This window comes from Pyrus communis, chromosome 8, assembly GCF_041283825.1.
Source record: "Pyrus communis isolate YQ-2024b chromosome 8, ASM4128382v1, whole genome shotgun sequence".
Lineage (NCBI taxonomy): Eukaryota > Viridiplantae > Streptophyta > Magnoliopsida > Rosales > Rosaceae > Pyrus > Pyrus communis.
Window position 1 is genome coordinate 929282 of NC_142572.1, and position 22223 is coordinate 951504.

A 22223-nucleotide genomic window follows, 5' to 3' on the forward strand; every position below is an offset into this window, starting at 1 on the left:
TGTTAGAATTCCTTTCAGTCCTATTTCTCTCCAAAAGCATCGTCAGGAAAGCACGAAACTTGTATGATTCCGGGGCTTTTCCCCTAGAACCACCACCAATATTTCTAACGGCCTTCCGTGGCCGGGTTTCTGTTTGCTTTATGCACTTGTAATTGGTTTGAAACAAAACATACTTCAAAATTTGTGATATAACAAATGTTGTCTTCGCCGTTATCAATTATCATTTTCAAGAAACGAGTACGACAAGATAAGCACTACTTGATAATGCAAGGGAGCTTCCCGACTCATTTCACTACGAAAGAGGATATTTACCATCGAAAGACTTCAGAAGGACAGATAATCTCCCTTATCATCAGATCAAACATGAGAAAACATGATTATAACTCGTCTTCCTACATCCCTTCGTGCATCGTCTTGTCTTGAGCGGCACTGACATGTCGCTAATAATTTTTCCCCTGCAAAAACCAACCACCATGAGCTACCTAAATTTCTAGAAAATTCCATGATTTTCTCATCTCATCCGCAAAATTGTAATCATACTCCGCAAGTTAAAATTCATCTAGTTACTAAACATTGGATATCTTACTTGGTCAATCCCTGTATGTTCCATGGGTGCAGAGTTGCTTTGTTGGAATCTCTCATCTCCTCCATGTGCAGGGTATCCCTGCCCATTACCAGATGCCGTTCCTTGGCCATAAGGTCCAGAACTCGGTCCTTGGCCATAAGATCCAGAGCTCGGTCCTTGCCCATAAGCTGCAGAGCTTGGTCCTTGCCCATAAGCTGCAGAGCTCGGTCCTCGCCCATAAGCTGCAGAGCTCGGTCCTTGCCCATAAGCTCCAGAGCTTGGTCGTTGCTCATAAGTTCCAGAGCTCGGTCCTTGCGCATAAGCTCCAGGTGTTCCCTGGCCTTGAAATCCACTCAAACCTTGCCCATCAGTATCAGAATGTGGGGGACCATAATTCCTGTTATCTCCCCTAAATCCCTGCTGACCAGGAGGGGCATAATTCCTCTGATCTCCTTGTGGGAAGTTCCTTTGTTCTTGGGGACGATAACTTTGCTGCCCTCCTTGGTTGTAATTGCCCTGATATGAAGGTACTGGTTCTCCACCTGGCTGATATGCATCCCTCCCTCCAGCGGTATTCACTGGAATAGGACCTGTGTTCTCTCCTTGTCTTGGTGAGCTATAATTTTGTGATGCCGCATAGTTCCCTCCACCTCGCATAGGACCCTGTTGATTATAGGAGGGGTTGCCTTGCGGATTATACGATGGTCGTTGCTGATCATATCTTTGTTGGTCACGATTCCTGTTATTATCACGGAATCTTCCACCCTGCTGCCTTCCATACTGAACTGGGGGTGGTCTTGGTATGATTGTACCATTAATGTATTTGTCTCCTGATATTTACAGAAAACAATTTAAATTGAATTAAAATGGTAGATAAGGATGGACTAGCTTATTTGTTTTACAAGTCTGCAATCCAAAACAACTTAAGTTGAATCAGCTGATAAATTGCTACCCACTATTCTCAAAGAAAACGATCATTGCATCCTACCTCCATATTCCTTGTTCTGTGGATCAATGTAAGAATCCGGTAACACAAAAACTACTCCAGGTAAACCTGTTAAAAATTGAATGGAAAAGTTATCATCGGGGTTCAAGACTATCATTTTCAATGGTAACACAGAATGCGATCCAAAACTTACCTTCGAACTTCTGTGACTCTTCTTCAGACATCACAACCTGAAAGCCTGTATATGTTGTAGTGCTACAAGCATATATCTTCTTTTTTGCCTCTTCCACACTGATTCACAAAAATACTTATGAGAAGAAAAGTCCAATGCATACAAGACTGCTGCAAGCATAAAGCTACCCGACAAACATGTCATAGAAACTAGTAGCATTGACATAATCGCATCCAGCAAATGGTTGATGAGCAACATATATAGCCAATAATATATGTATAGTAGACAAGTTAGAATTACATTCAATAGTCGATGAATATATAAAAGAATAGATATCATATCATCAACTGAATTTGATAGTGGAACTATGAGGTAAAACATTTCACAGGCAAGACACTGTAACATCTTATTAGTTCTTCCTTTAAGGGTAAATTAGAGGCGATTACACCAACCAACCTTTCGGTTTTTGTATTATCCCGAAATTATTACCAGAGCGGGAATAATAGGTGCTTTATCTTTCTTAGACGCGCCAAAGGCGAAGACTTTTTACAGGGACTGGTTATGGTCCACCTCGAACACAGAAGTAAACAATCAAGCTACTGTTGGACTTGAATCGGGCGCCTACTCCTGAGTGGAGGGAAGTGCTAATAAATACTACAGAATATATTGCAAGGTTCAAAATTACCAATTTCGTTCACAGTAGTGATTTTCCCTCTGATTTTCTCAGTAACCAAACATATCGTCAAATCAAAGCATACCATCATAAGCATATACATAAAAATGGAGAGAGAGGAAAGATGCGTGACCTGATGTTCAAGCCTTTAGCACAAATCTCCTCATAATTCCTGATCATCTCCTCAGCCGGAGGCTTGTTGTCCCTCGGGTAATCCATGACGATCAGCCAGTGGTTGTAGTCACACCCTTCGAACAGTATCGTATCCGGGCCAATCTCGTCATTTTGGTTGTTGCCGTACGAATTCGGTCGCGCGGAAGAGAACGGCGACGACCTGAACGTCCGAGACTGGAGGAGGAGCCTCCAGGACTGTGGCGGCAGCGCAGGGAACTTTTCGGACGTGGAGGCGGGAAGCAGAGGAGAGGAAAAGGAGTGTGGAGCTGAGAGTGCGGAGGTTGCAGAGAGGGAGCGATGGAGGGTGGAGAGACCGCTTATGGTTCGGCGGAGGCGGAGAGAGCTCAGCGCCATGGCTAGGGTTTTGAAGAGTTCTGGAGTCTTCGGGGTTTTAGAGAAGAGAGGGCTCACTACAATTAGTGAAGGGGATACCCAAAGGGTTTTATGATCGAAGTTATTTTAATCATTTTGACTATTCGGTAAAATTTATTAATATTCTTGGTAAACTGTTATGTAAATGGCTATGTGATCGTCTTTTTACGGATAATTTTATCAAATCAACTCTTTCACTTAACGAAAGTATTAACATATTTTTTACAAAATGATCAAGAAAACTTGTCAAAGACAAATTCAAAAATCAGTTTTATTAATTTTTATTTTCAATAATTAAAATAAAAAATTATAACAATCTTAAAAATAATTTTGACTAAAAAGTCAATTTATCATTTGGTCTCCAATTCGAAATTTGATTGCTCAAGTAAAATACATAAGTATAGAAAAAAATGTAAAGTAACTTTTGTAATTGAGCCAAATAAAAAAAATTTAATATAAACACGTAAATTATAAAAATAAAAATTTTAAATTTTCTGAGTATGGGTTAAAAGGAATACCTATTTTCAAGAGCTAAACAAGTGGTAGAAAATACGAAAAATGGGGGGTAAACTGTTACTACATTTTAAAAAAAGACAATTTTCTATTTTGCTCTTGAATCGATGAATTTACGATATAATTGAATATAGTTAAATTGCTTAATATTAATCAAATCAACTTCAAATGATAGTAAATTTTTAAGCCAAACACGTAAAAAATACAAATTTAATGACGTGAAACATATGCAGCCATAAGTGACACACCCCGACCGAGATCAGGGCGTGCTGGCCGTCACGCGAAGGTGACGTAGCCATGTGCGCGTGCGGAAGCTATTAAGAAGGTAATTTAAAAGTACGAATAATTAAAAACCTAATAACATACAAAGTACTAGTGTATGTGAGACACAATTCAGAGCAAGTCTACAACAGTCCAAAAGGAAAGATACGACATATGTACACCCGAAGGTGACCCTACAATGGTGAGTGTCTGTCAGAAATGTCGGGACGCCCTCTGGGATAAACCACCGAACTCGCTAGACCACTAGAACCTGGAGGGGCGCAAAAACAAAAGCGTGAGTGGGCAAAAACAAAGTTCTTTGAAAACTCTTTAGCAAAATACATTCTAACCCCTCGCCGTAAAACATGTATACTTCCCAGAAAATGAACATATATACGTATGTATAGGTATGCCAATCATGCTCCACAATATGCCATTCATGCTCACAATATGCCATTCATGCTTGAGAATATGCCACAACAGAATCTCATAATCAAATGTAAATGCTCAAGCGTAATTCACATCAATAACATAAAATTTGGCAGCCGGGAGTCACCTAACGTGACATGTACCGCTGCCTATAGAGCTCCAATCTCAACTCAACATCTGAATCTGCACACAAGTCGGAGCCACCTAACGTGGTCTGTACGACAAGACTGGGTGTAATACATACGCTCTAGTGCTACGATCACGTGAAGACTATGCGAATAATCGCGGGTCACCTACGAGTCGGAACCACCTAATGTGGTCTGCACGACAAGGCTTGCACCTAACTTGGATCCAAGGCGAACGTGTGGTGCGGGTGAACATCACGTGAAGGACTATGCCCTGGCCCTGGGCGGGAGCACTAACACCGGGGGTGCAGATTATGAGCTCTCTAAGCATTTCAAACTACGATTGCATAATAAACAGGAATGCATAACCACGTGAATACCGCTTACCTGGCACTTACCTGTGCGTCCACAGAACCAAATACATATATATATATATATATATGTATGCCACTACCAATGCATGTGATAATGCGTAAACGTCATTCATATGATGCATGGCATAAAACAAATAACATTTTCTATTTAATTTATGGGAATATAATTGTATATAGGTATATACGGAAAACAAAAGCCCACTCACTGATAATTAGAAGGGTCGTAGCCCCCCTGCCTCGAGTGTGAACGCTCGTCTTCGGAAAACGAATCACCTATACGCGACAAAGTTACGAAAACGTTAATTTAAAAGCACCTAAGCAACTTCTCGTAATAACTTCTCATACATTGCTCAATTTGGACAAATGAATATACCAACGTGACCTACACAACCTCAGGATCACGCCCATATTTTTAGAAAAAATTTTGGACCACGCACGCGCCCCCACGCGCCGGCCAAGGCACGGACCTACGCGCCCCCCACGCGCGGCCACGTGCCAGGCACACTGACGGTGTCAACAGACGCCGTCAGGAATATTCCGTTAACTGACGGAATATTCCTTCAAATCTAACCGGATTCCGTCACTGCCGTTAGGAATATTCCGTTAGACTTAACGGAATATTCCCCTTTCTTCTCCGGCGAACCTTCGGCGCCGGCGACGGCGCCGGAAAACTGGGAATTTTTCAAACTTTGTTTTCTCCTTCGTTTTTCAACCAAATTTCACGTTCTTTATACCAAAATGAAGCTTAGGACTAGTAGAATCACGTTGGACTACTTTTAAGGCCTAAAAACTACTAGATCATACCTGTCTTCAACTTCAAGAATCGGCCAACTTCGTACAGGACGATCCCGACGTCCAAATTTGTCCAACGATACACTCCCAAGCTCCTTGGGACCTCACTAACACGTCTACAAGCTTCAAATAACCAAAAACTAAGTAAATTTAATTTGCATGAACAGTAACCAAAACTGAGCTCGTGAAATCGACGTGAAATCGTCGGAGTTCCTACCTGAAAATGGTACCACTGGACTTCTCTCAGCCTCACGAGCACGAGGGTGGTCTTGGTTTCTTAATTGGTGCAGGTTTGAGTAGGTTTTGTGTGTAGCCCGTAGGCTTGCAGAAGGAAGAAGAAGAAGAGAGGAACTCGGGGGAGAGAGAGAGAGAAAGAGAAAGACAGAGTGAGGGAATGAGGGAGGGAATCCCGGGAGAGTGAGGGTGATGTGTGAGTGTGTGTGGTCCTACAACACCACACTACACAAAACTAATGTGATAAAAACGAATTAGGGGGTAAAGTCGTAAATTCACACGTACGTTAAAATGAAATTTGGGACGGGATGTTACAATAAGGCTTTACACGAACCAACCTACTCTAATACCCTTAAAAAAGTTAGAGTTCCATCATAAAACTAATTGGTTTTAATCTACATAATGAAAGAGCTATGATTGAAAAGAAGTAGACTTTTTAGCCAAAATGGTCATTGAGATTGACATAACTCATCACTTTGGTCCTAAAGATTGAAAATTCATAGAAGTTGTATTTGAGTTTGTCTACAATTAATCATTTTGATCATTTTGTGCAAAATTTTCATTAAATTAATAATATTTTTGTCCAGTCAACCCCTCTACTTAATTTCATTTAACGAAAATTTTTCATAAAATACTTAAATAATTGATGATGAATAAACTCATAACCATTTGATTTTCAATATCAAGTATCAAAGTAAGAGTAATGTCAAAATGAGGAATCATTTTAAAGCTAAAAAGGCAACAAAGTGTGATATTATTACCAGTTTCTGCAGTAAAAAGGACCGTTGGATCTTTAAAACTTTTCCCTAATCGTGGAATGGAGGGGAGGGATATGATGATTCTTAATCTCCACGTGAGTAGGTTGGTAAAAAGACATGCAGCTCCAGCACATCCACAGGGAGAGGGAGAGGGAAATAGCAGCAGCAATTCCAAAGCAAATGGAAGGTGGGTTTGTTTAGAAAATCACAACCCGGACAAAGAAAAAGGATAAAAATAATGCAACAAACTTCAGGTCCTATATGTAAAATATTGAAGAAGAAGATCCGCCTACTACTTTCACAATCAATTATTCAAACCCCCCCCCCTCTCTCTCTCTGTCTCTCTCTCTCTTCAACAACATTAATATATTGCACAACAACGTGGTCTTACTATTTCCCCATTTCCTGGATCTTTCCTTCTTTCCGCTTTTTTCAACTTGGGCTGTTGGGCAGCTTCCATTTTCTCCAGAAAGTTGCCATCTTTCCTTAAAAACTAAGAAAGTCGAAACCTTTGAGAGTAACAATTGATGGTTTTCTGTTGACTGTTGATTGTTGGTCGAGGAGGAAGGAGGAAGGAGGAGGAGGAGGAGATGGAGGAGGTGATACAGCAACAGAGGTCGTTGGCCGAGACGCCTACGTATTCAGTTGCTTCGGTTATTGTTGTTATGGTCTTTGTCTGCCTTCTGGTAGAAAGGTCAATATACAGATGTGGAAAGGTAAACAAAATGTCTTGGCTTGTTCTGCTTGGTTGGGAAATGTTTTGTAAGAAAGCTAATTTATTTCTAGTGCTGTAAATTTCTTTTGGTTAATATTTTTTATTACAGAGATATTTGAATTAATTTAATTTAAATTGGAGCGGAGATTTGAACTTTTGGTGTTCTAGCCAACTTGACGAAGTCTTTTGATTCACAGTTGTAGTGCTGTATCTAATTTATTATAGCTTCAAGGAAAGAAAATGGGTTTTATTTTAGGGTATTTTTATTCATGATCATATTTATGGCAGCTTTATGAGTCTAAATTTCGAGTTTTTTTTAGTGGATAGACACAAATCTCAAAATTGATAAATATGATGGTGAGCATTACCACCACGTCACCACTTGAGAGTGGTGAGCAAAATTGCGTCCTTTATTTATTTTAATTTATTGGGGACCCATATAGCTATCTGGCATACATTTTTGTTAGTTTGGAGATATACATATGAGAAGAGTTTTGTAATGAATTGATGATGAAATGCTTTGGAAAATATGCTGATTTGTAGATTCTTCAATGTCTGGGACCCAGCTAGCTACTTTGCTCAATTAATTTTGTTTTGGACGCTAGATTTTTCATCAAGTGAAACCCACAGACCTACCTGTTTAGTTTCGTTCACAAGTTTCTATCGAACTCGTCGAGATGGTCTAGTGGTACACTACTAATCAACATTCATATCCCAACTTAACCACACGTATACTCCAATAGGCAATAGGTTGGGATTTTACCATTTTATACAAAAAGCCTTGATGTAATTAGTCGTAGAACCATTCAATATATTGACGATTTAACTTTTTCGATGTGGGACCTGCTTCAACAGTTTCTATGATTGGTTGCTGAGAAAAGGGCAGGAAAGGAGAGGAAATAAGTTTGAATGTTGTTGTGATGGAGGGTTGTTTTATTGAGCTTAACAAATTCTTTTTTTTTTAACAAAGATATTATCTACGCTAAAGAGTCGGGGTGGGTTGAGCCTCACAATGGTGTTATGATCCCACATCAACTACACTTATGGGGGTGTAGGGGTTCTTAAGTCCTTGGGGTCCTCCCACCTATTGGACTAGTCTTTTGGGTTGGGCTCTTCCCTTGGGCTTGAGAATCTAACATTGGTATCAGAGCCTAAGTTTTGACGCGGTGGAGGGGGCGACCTGGAAATGGCTACCTTAACGGGACGACCAAAGGGTGCGCCGCCGTTAAGAGTGAAAGCCACCAGACTAAAGGCCGCCGTGGGCATCGGCTTTCGAAGGATGATGTAATCTTATGATCCCACATCGACTACACTTATGGGGGTGTAGGGGTTCTTAAGTCCTTGGGTCCTCCCACCTATTGGACTAGTCTTTTGGGTTGGGCTCTTCCCTTGGGCTTGAGAATCTAACAAATGGGCTAGTAATAATGTGGTTCAAATTCGGCTTTGGCGTAAATCGAACCTAAGACTTCTTGCTTACAAGTGAAGAGGAATACCACTAGACCGTAGTACTAAGTGGCGAGCTTAACAAGTTGTTGAAGGCATTTATGAATTTTGGATTTAAGATCTTTCAATTTTAGTTTTAGTTTTCAACAGTGATTTGTGTTATTTTGTGTGCAGTGGTTGAAGAAGACAAGGAGGAAAGCGCTGTTTGCTTCTTTAGAAAAGATTAAGGAAGGTGAGTTGAGCCTCCGGTTTAAGTTCAAACAGTACAACTTCTCTACTGTGGAGTGCTAGACTTCTAATATCCCTAATGTTTGTGACAATGCCGGTTAAATGTTTACATTTCTCTTCTTGTTCTAATTGGCATTCGGTCTTCATGGCAGAACTGATGTTGCTTGGCCTAATATCGTTGTTGTTGTCACAATCGGCAAGGTGGATCTCTGGGATTTGTGTAAACTCTTCCCTTTTCACCAGTAAATTTTACATATGTTCCGAGGAAGATGACAGCACCAAGAAGCATGTCATGCTTGAAAGTTCTCCTAACAAGACTGAGATTCCAAGAGGATTAACTGATTTTTCTCATCAATGTGGTGAGGTAAACTGGTTTCCGAAGTTAAAATTTGGAAGATTTGTGGATGCATTTTCCTTACAATTTCTAATGGTTAATTGCAGGGCCGGGAACCGTTTGTTTCTTATGAGGGACTGGAGCAGCTGCACCGGTTCCTGTTCGTTCTTGGGATCATCCATGTTTTGTACAGTTGTTTGGCTGTGGCTTTGGCTATGAGCAAGGTGCAAGCTTCATCCCTAATTCATTTCCTTGTGATGTCCACTGCATTCTGAGAAAAGTCTTCCGTTAGCTCCAAGTACTCTAAGAAAAGACATGGAGTACTTGGAGTTAACGGAAGACTTGGCGCAAAACTGAGCGCAATGGCGTTCTAGGATTCATACAGCCGACCCCACTTAGTGGGATAAGGCTTTGTTGTTTTTGGCCATTGCATTCTGAATTTGTGCACCTGTTTACAGATTTACAGTTGGAGGAAATGGGAAAATCAAGCAATCTCATTGGCTGATGCGAATTTTCAAGGTACATGAGAAAACGAAAAATAAGATAGTTAAGGTGCCTCCTGGAATTTGTTCAGCACTCACTTAGCAATGAATCTGTTAAAAGCCTTGTTATGCTTGTGACAATTTTCTCAATTGCTCGCAATAGCCTAATTGAGGTCAATTTCAAGGCCATTCGACACCATCTTATCAGAGAAATTGGTCAGTAGTGTTGGATAACCTGATGCTTGCGGACCTGTAACCTTATCAGATTAAGCAAAATCAAATATTGTGATGTCTCGTACTAGCTAACATTAATGATTACATTTGTCAATTAATTTAAACAAGAAAGGTTTGTTTTCAATAACCATCCCCCAGCCTGTGGCACTTCACTTCTGTCTGTAGAGGGTTATAGAACAGCAGGCCTGGGTTTCTTTTTGTCAAGTCTAAACCAAAAAATTGGCTATTGAGATATCTGAGCCGAGAGAAGTTATCTTGGACACAAGAAATGAACTTGTTACGATGAATTTTCTTGGTCGAAATCTAGAAGTTGGTACTTGAGAATATTTACCCAGGAGTTAGATATGGGAAAGAATATTAGTTCATTGTCAAGGGGTTCTGATAACAACCGAATAACACAAACTGGTGTGGAAATGTGCACTTGGCTGATATGAGTTAAAAAACGCGCACCTGCACACACACACACACTAGCATCAGCTTCAGTATTGGAGTCTAGAAGAGTAAATTCAGAGGTTTTATTTTGTGGATTTTTTTGCTTCCTTTCAACTGATAACTTCTAGTGCATTTCCATGCCTTCTTCATTACCCTATTTTTGTAAGTCTTTGAAGTACATATGTATTATCTTGGCTATATGAGCCTACTAATCCATTGGTGTTTTCTTTAGCAAAGAAAAACAAGGTCATGAGGCGGCAGTCTACCTTTATTTTCCATCACACATCTCATCCATGGAGCAGGAATCGGCTTCTAATTTGGATGGTAACTTATCATCCTTGATACAAAAGAAGATATATTAAACCTTGATTCTCCCTTTTCACAAAAACTAATGGTAACAAATTTTTGTAAGATTTGATAAAAACAAAGGGAGCTGAAACATACCCCTTTGAGTTCATTTGCCTAGTGTTTTCCGATCAAGACAACTTTTAAAACACATAGTAGTCAAAACTTCTTTACTGCAAAGACAATATGGATCAGGCCCCTATCTCCAATTATTTGCTAAAAATCTTCAATATCCTGATTTTTCAAATGTCTTTAAAGTAATGATTTTCATCTTAATGCTGCAGCTCTGCTTTCTACGACAATTTAAGAGTTCTATGGAGAGATCAGATTACTTGGCTCTGCGTTCGGGCTTCATCAGTGTGAGTATATTATTATTGATTCCCTTAGTTGAACACGTTGGTTTCCTACTGCTTATGTACAAGACATGCTTTGGCACCTCATTTTTCTTTGTATTCATATTTGTAATCGGTTGTCTCTCTTCTCCTTTTATTTTATTTGTAAAACAAAAAGTTAGTAAACATTCTGTTTTCTATATTGCACTAGAAACCTCGAACTATCTGAATGAATATGCAGCATGCTGGATAAAGTTGCAGATCTTAGAGTGTATTAATCACTCTAGGTGTTTTGAGATTAGTAACCAGTGTATTTCTGTTGACTTTCTTGTTCGCTGGAATAGCATCCCTTCTCATGGCTTTTTGATGTTGTTATTGTACTGATGCGCATGGCTTTTTGTTTATGCGTTCGTAATATGCAGAAGCACAAACTTCCACTTTCTTATAATTTTCATAAATACATGGTCCGGAGTATGGAAGATGAATTTCAGGGCATTCTGGGTATTAGGTAAGCACTTTTCTGGATTACATATGTAACTTTATACCGAACTATGTTATATTCTGATATTTGGGAGTTTTGTATCGTATGTATGTACTTGAGTTGTCATGGTTTGCGCTTCTTGGCTGTCAATCTGTTATATTATATTCACATCTCCTGTTAATATAAGGCTGTATAGGACAGTACAGAAGTATGTAATATCGATAGAAGATGAAATGACCTTTTCCAATGCCTGTAAATATCACTCGGAATGTTTTTACCCTCTGGTTGGTGTCATTGGACGTTAAGCTTTGAATAGATGAGTTATTGGAGAAAACAAAAACAGCTTCTTTAATCAAATAGTGAACACAGATTTATTTCATTCTATGATCTTAATTATCTTACGGGATGAAGGTTGTTGTATCTGAATAATTTTTTGTTTGCAGCTGCCCACTTTGGGGATATTCCATAGTCTGCATTTTCGTAAATGTTCATGGTAATGTCTTGTATCTTCAGAACGCAAATACATAGATTCGCGCACGTGTGTGTGTGTGTGTGTTATTGGAGCCTTATTTCCTGACATATTTCCGATTTCTGCAGGTTTGAATATTTACTTTTGGCTTTCTTTCATCCCTGCCATTGTAAGTTCACATGCTATCATTGTTCTAAAGTAAATCGTCTATAAAACAATCTTCCTTCTCATTTTTCTTTCGGATGGTTCATGTCAAAGCTTGTCATGCTGGTTGGAACGAAACTACAGCATGTCGTCTCTTCCTTGGCACTTGAAGTGGAACAAACAGGGCCAGCTAATGGGACTCAAGTAAAGCCACGTGATGATTTGTTTTGGTTTGGAAAACCTGTGATACTATTGCGGTTGATACAGTTCATCATATTTCAGGTTACGATTATTTGAAATCATATCTTACGCCTTAATTGTAGTTATTTTGATCCTCACGAGTTTTCTTGGTGTGACTGCAGAATGCCTTTGAGATGGCAACATTTCTCTGGTCCTTGGTAAGAGCATTAGTCTCGTGTAACGACATATAAATTGGTTGGATGAAATTTCAGAGATTATGGAAATTGTATTGAACTTTTCCTCTGTAAATGCAGTGGGGGCTTAAGGAGAGATCATGCTTCATGAAAAACCACTTAATGATTGCTATTCGGTTGACCTGCGGGTATGTTCTGTACTTCGACAACGCAATAATTTCCGGTCATGCTGATGCATATGAACAGGATCCTAACGTCAATCAGTCCTATAGGTTGACCACGGACATGTTAAGAGTACCGGTATTATGCATCTTACAATATTTTTCTTAATTTTTTGGTGATTGCAAATTTGCAGTGTTCTTGTTCAGTTCTGGTGTAGTTACGGCACAGTGCCTCTGAACGTAATTGTTACACAGGTTTGTTTAAACGCTTCACTGATTTACGTTAGAATTTTGCGCAATGCACAATACTGCACACTTTCCGGGATTGTTACCTTAGCCTAACAAACTAACGGTTTCTTATTTACGGGAACTTATGGATGTCACAGAAGCTAAGAAATTGTTCTGACTCGCACGAATGAGTTGTTTTTTATGGTTCGTTCTCGCTATTTGGTGACTGCAGATGGGATCCCAGTGTAAGAAAGCTCTTGTTGCTGAGAGTGTTAGAGATTCGCTCCATAGTTGGTGCAAGCGAGTAAAGGAGAGGTCTAAACACTCACACGCAACAAGGTCAGTTTGTTCACTTGATACAACAGACGAGAGGGATGAGATAACCGTTGCATCTGGTACCTTGTCTCGGAACTCATCCTTGGACTCCCTACATCAAGTAACGGTAGCACCAATGGAACAGCAACCCGAGACTGATCAACAGACTTCCGGACCATCTCAGCATGACTACTCATTTCGAGTGGAAGAGTATTTATCTGACGCGGTGAGAATCAGTGCATCACAGCCTCCGATAAACAGTGATGATGATGATGGAGTGGAAGAACAAATGGATACTCTATTGGAGTTGTTTCAGAAAACATGAAGGGCTTGATTAGCAAGTTGAGGCTTCGTAATTGGAATCAACAGGAATCCGACTCTGACTCGTCATTCAACTCTAGTACAATCCTACCATTTCGATTATGGATTAGCAAGCGAGGGCGTTGTTTAGGTTTAGAAAATGGCTGAACACTTGGAAGTTTCTGTTAAGCCATGTTAAAATTCATTCCACTGTCAGTTAAATATGGCTTTTAAGACATACCTTCTACCTTCACAAGCACTTTCATTACAAGTTCTTCCCTCTTGAACCTTACTTTTACTAACAAACGTTGTCGGATGTTCTTTTAATTATCTAAAAGCACTTATTATCCTAAAAGCACTTCCAAGCAGATGAGAGAGAGAGAGAGAGAGAGAGAGAGAGAGAGAGGGAGAGAGTTCATACAAGGATGAGTTTACAAGGTACAATGATTTTTATACCACAAACGAAGTACAAAAACATTAAGCAACTCATATAATTAGAAACAAGACAACCTTATCCTGAAACAAACTAAGCCAGATTCAACCGGACAGCAGCCGTCAAAACATGACATCATCATGAGAAAGCTCAAAAGCACTTAACCAGTAAGCTCCTCTTCCTTGTGGGTCTCAAGTGTGACGTCAGACGACGGATAAGCCACGCAGGTCAGCACAAATCCACCGCCAATCTGATCATCATCCAGAAAGCTCTGGTCCGACTGATCCACACTCCCACTCACAACCTTGCCGGCGCACGAGGAGCAAGACCCTGCCCTGCAGGAGTAGGGCAGGTCAATTCCTGCCTCCTCCGCCGCGTCGAGAATGTATACGTCCTCAGGGCACTCAAACTCTTGTGGCCCTTCTGGTGTGATCAGCTTCACCTTGTAGGCAGCCATCGCCACACGCCCTCCGCGGTTGGCCTTCAGCCCGAAAAGGGCCTGGCCGACATTGGGGGACAACCGCAGGCTGGTCATCGGCTGGCCGCGTATGAAGGAGGTGCTGACCATGGTGCTTGAGAGAGCTGCTGCTGCTGTGGCTGCCATGGTTTTTGGTTTGCTTTGGTTGCAAGGCTTTTGTGTTGTGGCTAAAGAGAGTGGGAGTGAAAGGCTTAGTAGTGTTGATAATGGGATGGCTTGTGGAAATTGTGGCTACAAATGAGAGAGAGAGAGAGAGAGAGAGAGAGAGAGAGAGAGAGAGAGAGAGAGAGAGAGAGAGAGAGAGAGAGAGAGAGAGAGAGAGAGAGAGAGAGAGGGTGAAGTGGCATCAACCCTTATCTGCCACGTGGCAAAATCTTGTGGATCACTCTATCTTTTTATCATCACCACAGGACCATATAGGAGTGAGTGAATGTGGCGGGCACAATCCTCTGAACGAGGTTTTTGGTCTTATTTCAACTACAAATCGAATCCTCTCCGCGTCTAGCAATCCGAATCCGAAGGGTTGATGCCACTTCATTTTATTGATCTACCTTACACAAACTAAGAGTTCGGATCTCTCTCTTGACTGATCTGAATTTCTTAATCCGTCGGCTCTAGACTACAAGATACAAAGAGAATCTAATCTCTAGTAGGCCAAAATACAAATACAAGTTAGGTCTATTGGCTAGATCAATGTAAGTCAGGCCGATTGGCTAAAATGGTGTTTTTGTCTCCTGACATTAAAGTTCAAATTTCTCTTTCAATAGATTATAGTAATTTGAAATATCGTATTATAAAAAACAAAACTAGTTAAATTAAAATCACCAAGATTGACTTAACTATAACATCACCTGTATAACACAAGGCTATCATTTTGAGGAGAACGATAATATTAATAGATTAAATAGTTAGTTGTTAGGGGAAAGGAAATTGACAGAGATCAAACTAGCACCATCTGCAACAATAGGCTATCATAAACTAGGATTACTTGTTAAACAAGATTTTAACAAAAAGATCCAAAGATTTATATCAGCATGTAGCAGTTTTTGCACAACATGGATGTCGAACAAAACAGAGCTCGTTTACGGATACTCATCCGTAATTTTCTTAACGACACCTCGAAAGGCTCTTTATCTAAAATGATCTCCAAGATTTGCATAACTACTTATTTTAATTCTTAAGATTTGAAATCAATAGAATTGGTTCATTAGTTTGTCCACCATCAATCATTTTAGTTATTCTGTGAAAAATCTTCATTAAACTAAGATAAAATGACAAAAATACTCTCTTTTTGTCAGATCATTTTGACCTATTGTTTATTAAATTGAAGGTAGTTTGATTATTTTAATCTTTATTTAACATAATTATTCACAAAAGGACAAAAATGATTAATGATGAATAATCTCATAGACCAAAATAAAGAATAATGCAAATTTCAAGAACTATTTTGGCTAAAAAGCCCACGACGGAATATCACGAGATCACCTGAATTGTCATTCATATCGGGTTAAAAGAAATAGCCGAAACAAATCATGCAAAGATGTAGAAACACAAAGTGAGGTTTCAGACAATGATACTTATATATGCAAGGTACAGATGGAATCAAAATTCACAAGTCGCTACATAACTCGGAATCAAAGGTTCGTTTCGGGAAGCCCTTCCCTTCCTTTCCATCCATCCCAAAGACATACAGATAGAAAGAGTAATAGGGCACCTATTTGTAAAAGGACGAAAAAAAGAAAATAATAAAATCAACAGGAGTTCGACGTCCGCTAACTTAGATTATAAAACAATCTCTGCAATCTAAAATTTAGGCTTTCACTGACAGCTGGGGAAACAAAAAAAACTCTCAGGGCTTTCCCAAGTCCAGAGAAAGAATACATTCCCTATCCTCAACCCTGCGATTTCGGTCTCTAGTGGTTGCTGGATCCCCATCCCTGACCACGTACCTCAACAACAGCCAATCTACTCGGGAAAGCTCCATCAGGTCCATTTCCTCGCGGAGATGCTCTAATCGCACTTGATATTTCTGTAGATCCTCCTCACAAACAAATTGGAACCCAAATATCCAACAGCTCCTGCACATTTGAAAAGGAAACAAACAAATAATCAGAGGGTGGGAGAACTTGGCACTCAAGAAGAGACGATTCTTCTTAGTAACTCTGCAACTAAAGCTCAGGTCAAGCATAGTTCAATCAAGAAATGATAGCACCGTAAAAAGCCTTTAAATACGTAGGTCAACAATTGGTCGCCCACATTCATGCTGCCATACTGGCTGGGTGGGAACAAGAGTCGAGCAAAAAACAATATTGACATCTCAAAATCCATGAAGTGGAACTGAAATTCAAGTTAGTGCATAAGATAAAACTCACCGCAGAGGATCCCTAAGCCAAGGCAGAACATCAAAGTGTACCCAAAATAGAAGCTGGTCTGGAAGAAACCCGACATCTTAGTCTTTGCATGGTAGTAATAAATTGAATACAAGTACACGTAGACAGCTGTTGATGCAGCAGAAAAGAAAGAAGTCCATTGCCAGTGGTAGTTCTCGGCATTAAGCAAGAAGTATGTCCCCACAATTGTCACGCATACGGTAACAATGATGAGAATCAGAAAAACAAGCAGCATAAAGCCATAGACATAGTACACCTGTTGAGACACAAAGACCAAGAAATACATTACTGTTCATGTTAATCATTGTGTCAACACTCAACAAGTATCATGCACTTTCGCCACAACAGACTTTAGCAGCTTTCTAAACAACATAGAATATGCTCAAATGTGGTGCAACAGAACTTCACCAAGTCTTTGACAAACAAATGATTCCCAAGACAGACCAGGAATCATTGCTTTCAAGATGTAAAATTCAGCAAATGAACCTCATGAATTCAACAGTTTTCATAAGCTTGGTGTCATAATGACTCCAACTATTGTAACTTTGTCTAACTCTAAGGAATGCCATGCACAGCCTATGTTTGCAATGTTATTTTGTACTCAGATCTATGTAATCAGCAAGTCTATCCTATAAACAGTACATAGCTATTGAAATTTCACCTTGTAATTCCAGAAGGACGTGAAGACAAAATACATTTCGATAAATATGCTTCCAAAGGGCAGAAGTCCTCCCATCATTGAGACTACAGATGGGGTTAAATACCATTTCTTCTCAGGAATAGGACGAGGAATGGTTTTCACACGGCAAGGATTGTTAGGAGCACCACTCCAGTTCCTTCCAACAACTGTACCAAGAAGTGCTAGAGGAAAAGAGATGAATGCCCAAATGACAAAAACAACCACCATTGTGCCAAAAGGAATAGCTGCTAGTGACCCGTAGAAAATAGCAATTGTGTTCAAGACAAACCCAATCCCGAAGCACATAAATGGAAATAGGGATGCTGTGAGTATCATTGACTTTATCCAGTTTTTACCTGATAAAGATTGTGGTCATTTGTTAGAAAGCTTAAACAGAATGACTAGCACATCTATCATATCAAACAAAGAAATACATACCCCCATGCCGTGAATACATCCCACCACTTACATAACCAGAAATGAAAGATGTAAGGGCATAACACACTATGAAAGTTGTTACAATTGCACCTCTCCTGAGACACCAGATAAATGCAATGATGTAAGACATAACACACAATTAAAAATCTAGCAATTCCTCCCAGGACCACAAATAGTAATGAACTAATTAAGATGGGAATATGAGATAACAAGATAAGACAGGGAACCATTAATGTGCAGCGATGCATAGTTGGACTAACGTTAATTACATAAACATATATGTATGCACAACTTACATGTTTATGATTCAAATATAAACGTTTTGAAAATAATAAAATAAATAAAGCTAGGAAAGTGGAAAACAATAACCCAAAATAGCATCCCAAGAACTTTTGAGCAAGCAGTCAACATACCCAACATACAACATCCCAACAATTGCCAGTAAGATGACGAGGAGAACAAGCAACGCTAGCTGAGCGCCTGTGCCAACAAGAGCTGAAAGAACAACCAAATTCCGAGAAGGCCGAAAAACATCCCCATGCACAAGTTTCCAGCCAGACTCTTCACTGACATCTCTTTCCTACAATAGGCACATTTTCAAAAGGGTCACCACACAAAAGATTTTATGTATTGTATCTCTATCTATGTCATCGCATAAGAAAAAAAATCAAAACATCTAAAAGAAGGATATGATATGATTATAAACAAAATCATTAGACCATACCAAAGTCTCCAGATCGTCGTCTTCCCGAGCATACTTTGCATAGTCGTTCCTAAGAGTCCGCATCAATATCATTGAGACCAAACCCGTAAGGAATATAACCATCATGAATGAATTGAAAATCGAGAACCAATGTATCTGCATATTGCAAAATGTACATACAGCTCATTAAAAATTAAAATACATACATACACACACACACACATATATATATTAACATCATTAAGCAACCAATGTTACAATACCTTGCAGACATAATTCTACTGAATTTAGGATAATACGCTTTCAACGCCAGAAAGAAAAATAGGTAAACAAATAAACAGTCAGTTCTTACTTGGTGCTCAAAAAAAGGGTAGTCCAAATAGACATCAAATCGACGTGCAAAGGTGACAGTGGTTGCAATCCATTTGACAGAGTATGTTAGATCCAATTTCTTCCCTACTTCCAATGGCTTTGGACTATCTTGAGTGAGATTCACATGAATGATCTACAAAATTATAAACTATAATAAAAATCATAGATCCTCAAGCCCATTATAAAAACCACATCTGATATGGAGAATCGCAAACCTGGTCTTTATTGTATTTAACAATGATACTTTTATGAGTGTAAAGGACATGCTTGCCATTTTCACTGTTCTTGTCCTGGTGCAACTCACCAACAAAGCCTAGTACATCACAAGAAGACGAAGACCAATTTAATAAGAGGATAACACAAGCATGAGCTCAAATTGGGAGGAATGAGTATACCACATACCCCATAAAGGGAGATCATCTGAATATGTATCCAGCACAGCAACGTCCAGGGGAGATAATACGTTAAAGAGACAAAAAACAGGATCAGTGAATGCCCCCATATAAAACAAATTGGCCACAAAACATAAAGAAAATAAACCCTTGCAGTAGACCCCCACAGAGATCCAGATTAACACACACAATAAAACCACTTTCAGATAATTTCAAGCATTTCCTAAGCCAATACTAACATTATACTGTTTATGAAAATGTAATTAACACAAAATTCTTGTAGTTAAAAATCAAGTTTCTCGTAAAGTAATATTGATCTTGGCAACAATTAGAAAGTAGCTCATGAGGTATAGACAAACATGTAAGTCACAATACAATGATTAATTAACTTTTATGACTAAGGAAACATCTAAGTAAATAATTTTATTGCATCAGCTATATTGTAGTCCAAATATAAGCACAAGAAATGTTCTTAATATTGATTTAACGATAACTCTGCCCTAATCTTTTGCTTCCTACATCCCTCTTCCATGCGCTAGATACGTACGACTCATCTTTCATTCTTTCCACAACATTCTCCAGTAATTACGCTGAATTGCAGGCCTTCTAGCCCCAACAGGCCACCGACTTCCCCAGAGAAAATAAAACGCATGCTATATACCAAAAAGAGTACAAACTTTGTAAATCAACAGTAAGTGTTTTGGAATGTTAACTCAAGACTTCCAACAGAAACTTCATATGCATCTAGAAACACCATACTTCAATTTGATCTAAACCAATATTTATACCATGTATACATATCGTATTAAATAATTTTATTGAAAACATACCCATGAAAAATTCAAACCAGTAGTTATTCTCGATTGCGTCCTTGAATTGTTTAACCTTTTGATCGTCAAGTTCAAGTTGGCAAATGGTGGCCCTGTCCACATTTTCTGCATATAGAAATGAAACAGATCAAGTTGCAATGAAATACCTCAATCCAGCAACAAAAATTAAAGCAGAGCAAGGAAGCCTACATACTTTGAAATTTTATTTCAATCAGGCTATCAATCAACTCATTTCCACCCAGGACTTCACCAAGGCCACCCCACTTGTGAGCAGCATTTTCAGATTGATGACAGAAAGGAAGACTGTAGTAATTGTATGTTTCTTGAGGATTATTGTAGGGCCCAACCTTATTCACCCAAAGGGTAACTGAATCTTCTATTTGATACTGAAAACGAAAGCAAGGGAGCATTAGAATATTTACAGATAATTTAGAATTAGATCAAGCATGGATCAATCCAATACAATTATTATCATAGCAGTGCAGGAAAGTGTGAACTTAGAACTAACAAAAATGTTTCCTGTTAGATTAATAAAATTGATGACAGAATGACAGTGTATGTGAAATTCTAGTTGACACGTGCCGATTATAGAAAAAGGCTTCAGGCTATCATCTTTTACATCTACAATTCAAGGCAGCCTGCCACCTGTAAATGCTTCATTAGAGCATCAGGATGCCTCAAACTAATGTCTTTTGAAATTACCTAGGTTGAGGATCAATGGGTTCATTGAACGGGTACCTAACTTATAGATATATGGACAGTACATTAGCACTCATAAAGTATTTTTTGCTAATGCAAGGCAAGCTTCTTGTGTTACAATGGCAGATTGACTTGCAACCAGTTTTTGGTGGAGGTGGATCCCATTCAGATGTCATTTCAGCGTTATGGATACGTAGTGATATTAGCTATCTGTGCAATGTAGTTTTCAAGTTCCAAGATCTGCACTTTCGATAAGTTTGATGTCTTTTGTTCTGCTAAACGAAGCATCTATGCATAAATCTACTCAAATGCAAGCATAAAACCCAGCTCACGCAAATTTCGTCATCGATATCCTCGAGGCCCCTAGACCCCATTAACATAATACCAAAACCCTATGGTAAAATCACCATTGCAAGTCCCAATTCACCACTACAAGCGCTATCGTAGGTACCCATAAGACAAAAACAGCAACAATTGGACCAACAAGAATAACCCAGTTAAGATCTAACCCTAACAAACATATACACATGCTTACACAGTTACATGATAACCAGCCGTAGAAAATACGGATCTGAATCGGAATTTAAAGTTTTAAAGGACAAACATAGAGATCTACGGGGATTTAGTGAGAGAGAAAATGTTAGGGTTTGGGCAACGCAATGGAAGAGATAGAGAGAAGGAGGAGGGGGGGGGGATAATTTTACCTTGTGATCTGCCTCGGTGGCGAAAGCGGGGGCGAGGAGGAAGAAGACGAACAGGAGGGAGAGGGAGAGAGATCGGACGGAAGAGAACATGGCGATCGCCGGCGAGGGTGGGATCTGGACGGTCAGCGAGGAGGTGGTGTAATATTTGTGTTGTGATGATTCTGATCTCTCCCAGAGGCAGAGGAGGTGAAGGCTGAGGCCACTCGGACTCGACTCAACAACTCTCAAAAGTCTTCACGAGAGAGAGAGAGAGAGAGAGAGAGAGAGAGAGAGAGAGAGAGTTTGCGAGTTCGGATCGGAACGCATATTTCATTTTTCTTTAATTTAATTTATTTTTTTATCTCTGACAAATGGGACAAATGGGGCAAATGGTAGATCGCGATTTTAATTAATTTTTATTCGGTTTTAGCCTTTTGGGTTGGGTTTTATGGTTGGGCTTCACAACACCAAACTAGTTTTTATTTTTTGGGTAAATTGCGGTTTGATCCTCTAACCTATTATCTAGCTGAAATTGATTCTGAACTATTTAAAATCAGTCAATAACCCCTTGTCGTTAAATTTCATCCACTACTCCGTCAAATTTAAGGGCAAATTAATCTTTTTATCTTCAATTCTTACTTCTCAGTTATAACCACTAATAAAATAATGACACATGGACACAGAATAATTCAAAAACTTATAGCATAATAAGAAACATAAA

At 39.3% G+C, this 22223-nt stretch overlaps 4 protein-coding genes across 5 annotated transcripts; 1 reads left to right on the top strand and 3 right to left on the bottom strand.

The window, feature by feature from the left end:
- Window positions 1–152: 152 nt before the first annotated feature.
- LOC137717843 (uncharacterized) lies at window positions 153–2963 on the bottom strand. The gene is made up of 5 exons (XM_068457331.2): window positions 2490–2963; window positions 1705–1802; window positions 1554–1619; window positions 587–1395; window positions 153–455 (listed from the first exon to the last, which is right to left on the bottom strand). Exons 1-5 carry the CDS (start codon window positions 2882–2884, stop codon window positions 441–443), a joined length of 1383 nt encoding a protein of 460 aa, XP_068313432.2. The 5' UTR covers window positions 2885–2963; the 3' UTR covers window positions 153–440.
- Window positions 2964–6526: 3563 nt separating this feature from the next.
- On the top strand, window positions 6527–13760 carry MLO4 (Seven transmembrane MLO family protein). The gene is made up of 15 exons (XM_068457626.2): window positions 6527–7104; window positions 8721–8778; window positions 8927–9138; window positions 9216–9332; window positions 9567–9627; window positions 10489–10580; window positions 10886–10960; window positions 11356–11441; window positions 11858–11907; window positions 12012–12052; window positions 12142–12309; window positions 12390–12425; window positions 12522–12589; window positions 12757–12817; window positions 13023–13760. Exons 1-15 carry the CDS (start codon window positions 6979–6981, stop codon window positions 13428–13430), a joined length of 1659 nt encoding a protein of 552 aa, XP_068313727.2. The 5' UTR covers window positions 6527–6978; the 3' UTR covers window positions 13431–13760.
- Window positions 13761–13804: 44 nt separating this feature from the next.
- Window positions 13805–14544, bottom strand: LOC137718122 (ferredoxin, leaf L-A). The gene has a single exon (XM_068457627.2). The coding sequence runs from the start codon at window positions 14440–14442 to the stop codon at window positions 13999–14001; it is 444 nt and encodes a 147-aa protein (XP_068313728.1). The 5' UTR covers window positions 14443–14544; the 3' UTR covers window positions 13805–13998.
- Window positions 14545–15877: 1333 nt separating this feature from the next.
- LOC137718120 (transmembrane 9 superfamily member 1) lies at window positions 15878–21889 on the bottom strand. Of its 2 annotated transcripts, none has more exons than XM_068457625.2 (12): window positions 21524–21889; window positions 20314–20506; window positions 20121–20225; window positions 19301–19318; window positions 19114–19211; window positions 18879–19031; window positions 18548–18682; window positions 18237–18403; window positions 17824–17918; window positions 17368–17741; window positions 16689–16962; window positions 15878–16394 (listed from the first exon to the last, which is right to left on the bottom strand). In XM_068457625.2, the coding sequence occupies exons 1-12, from the start codon at window positions 21611–21613 to the stop codon at window positions 16327–16329; spliced, it is 1770 nt and encodes a 589-aa protein (XP_068313726.1). In that variant the 5' UTR covers window positions 21614–21889; the 3' UTR covers window positions 15878–16326. The 2 variants fall into 2 exon arrangements, with proteins under 2 accessions (XP_068313726.1, XP_088554353.1); XM_088698227.1 differs by having other exon boundaries at window positions 19301–19943; window positions 21524–21844.
- Between the last annotated feature and the right edge of the window lie 334 nt (window positions 21890–22223).

What these genes read in the sequence shown, in the direction of transcription:
- LOC137718122 (XM_068457627.2), bottom strand. Translation starts at nt 14,442, where the DNA reads ATGGCAGCCACAGCAGCAGCAGCTCTCTCAAGCACCATGGTCAGCACC.
- LOC137718120 (XM_068457625.2), bottom strand. Translation starts at nt 21,613, where the DNA reads ATGTTCTCTTCCGTCCGATCTCTCTCCCTCTCCCTCCTGTTCGTCTTC. An exon ending in GTTGGGATGTTGTATGTTGG is followed by an intron (nt 17,919 to 18,236) that starts GTATGTTGACTG and finishes CTGGTGTCTCAG; the next exon opens with GAGAGGTGCAATTGTAACAA. An exon ending in TGGCTTAGGGATCCTCTGCG is followed by an intron (nt 16,395 to 16,688) that starts GTGAGTTTTATC and finishes TCAAATGTGCAG; the next exon opens with GAGCTGTTGGATATTTGGGT.
- LOC137717843 (XM_068457331.2), bottom strand. Translation starts at nt 2,884, where the DNA reads ATGGCGCTGAGCTCTCTCCGCCTCCGCCGAACCATAAGCGGTCTCTCC. An exon ending in GCTAAAGGCTTGAACATCAG is followed by an intron (nt 1,803 to 2,489) that starts GTCACGCATCTT and finishes TTTGTGAATCAG; the next exon opens with TGTGGAAGAGGCAAAAAAGA. An exon ending in ACAGAACAAGGAATATGGAG is followed by an intron (nt 1,396 to 1,553) that starts GTAGGATGCAAT and finishes TGTAAATATCAG; the next exon opens with GAGACAAATACATTAATGGT.
- MLO4 (XM_068457626.2), top strand. Translation starts at nt 6,979, where the DNA reads ATGGAGGAGGTGATACAGCAACAGAGGTCGTTGGCCGAGACGCCTACG. An exon ending in CATTTTCGTAAATGTTCATG is followed by an intron (nt 11,908 to 12,011) that starts GTAATGTCTTGT and finishes CGATTTCTGCAG; the next exon opens with GTTTGAATATTTACTTTTGG. An exon ending in TACAGTTCATCATATTTCAG is followed by an intron (nt 12,310 to 12,389) that starts GTTACGATTATT and finishes GTGTGACTGCAG; the next exon opens with AATGCCTTTGAGATGGCAAC.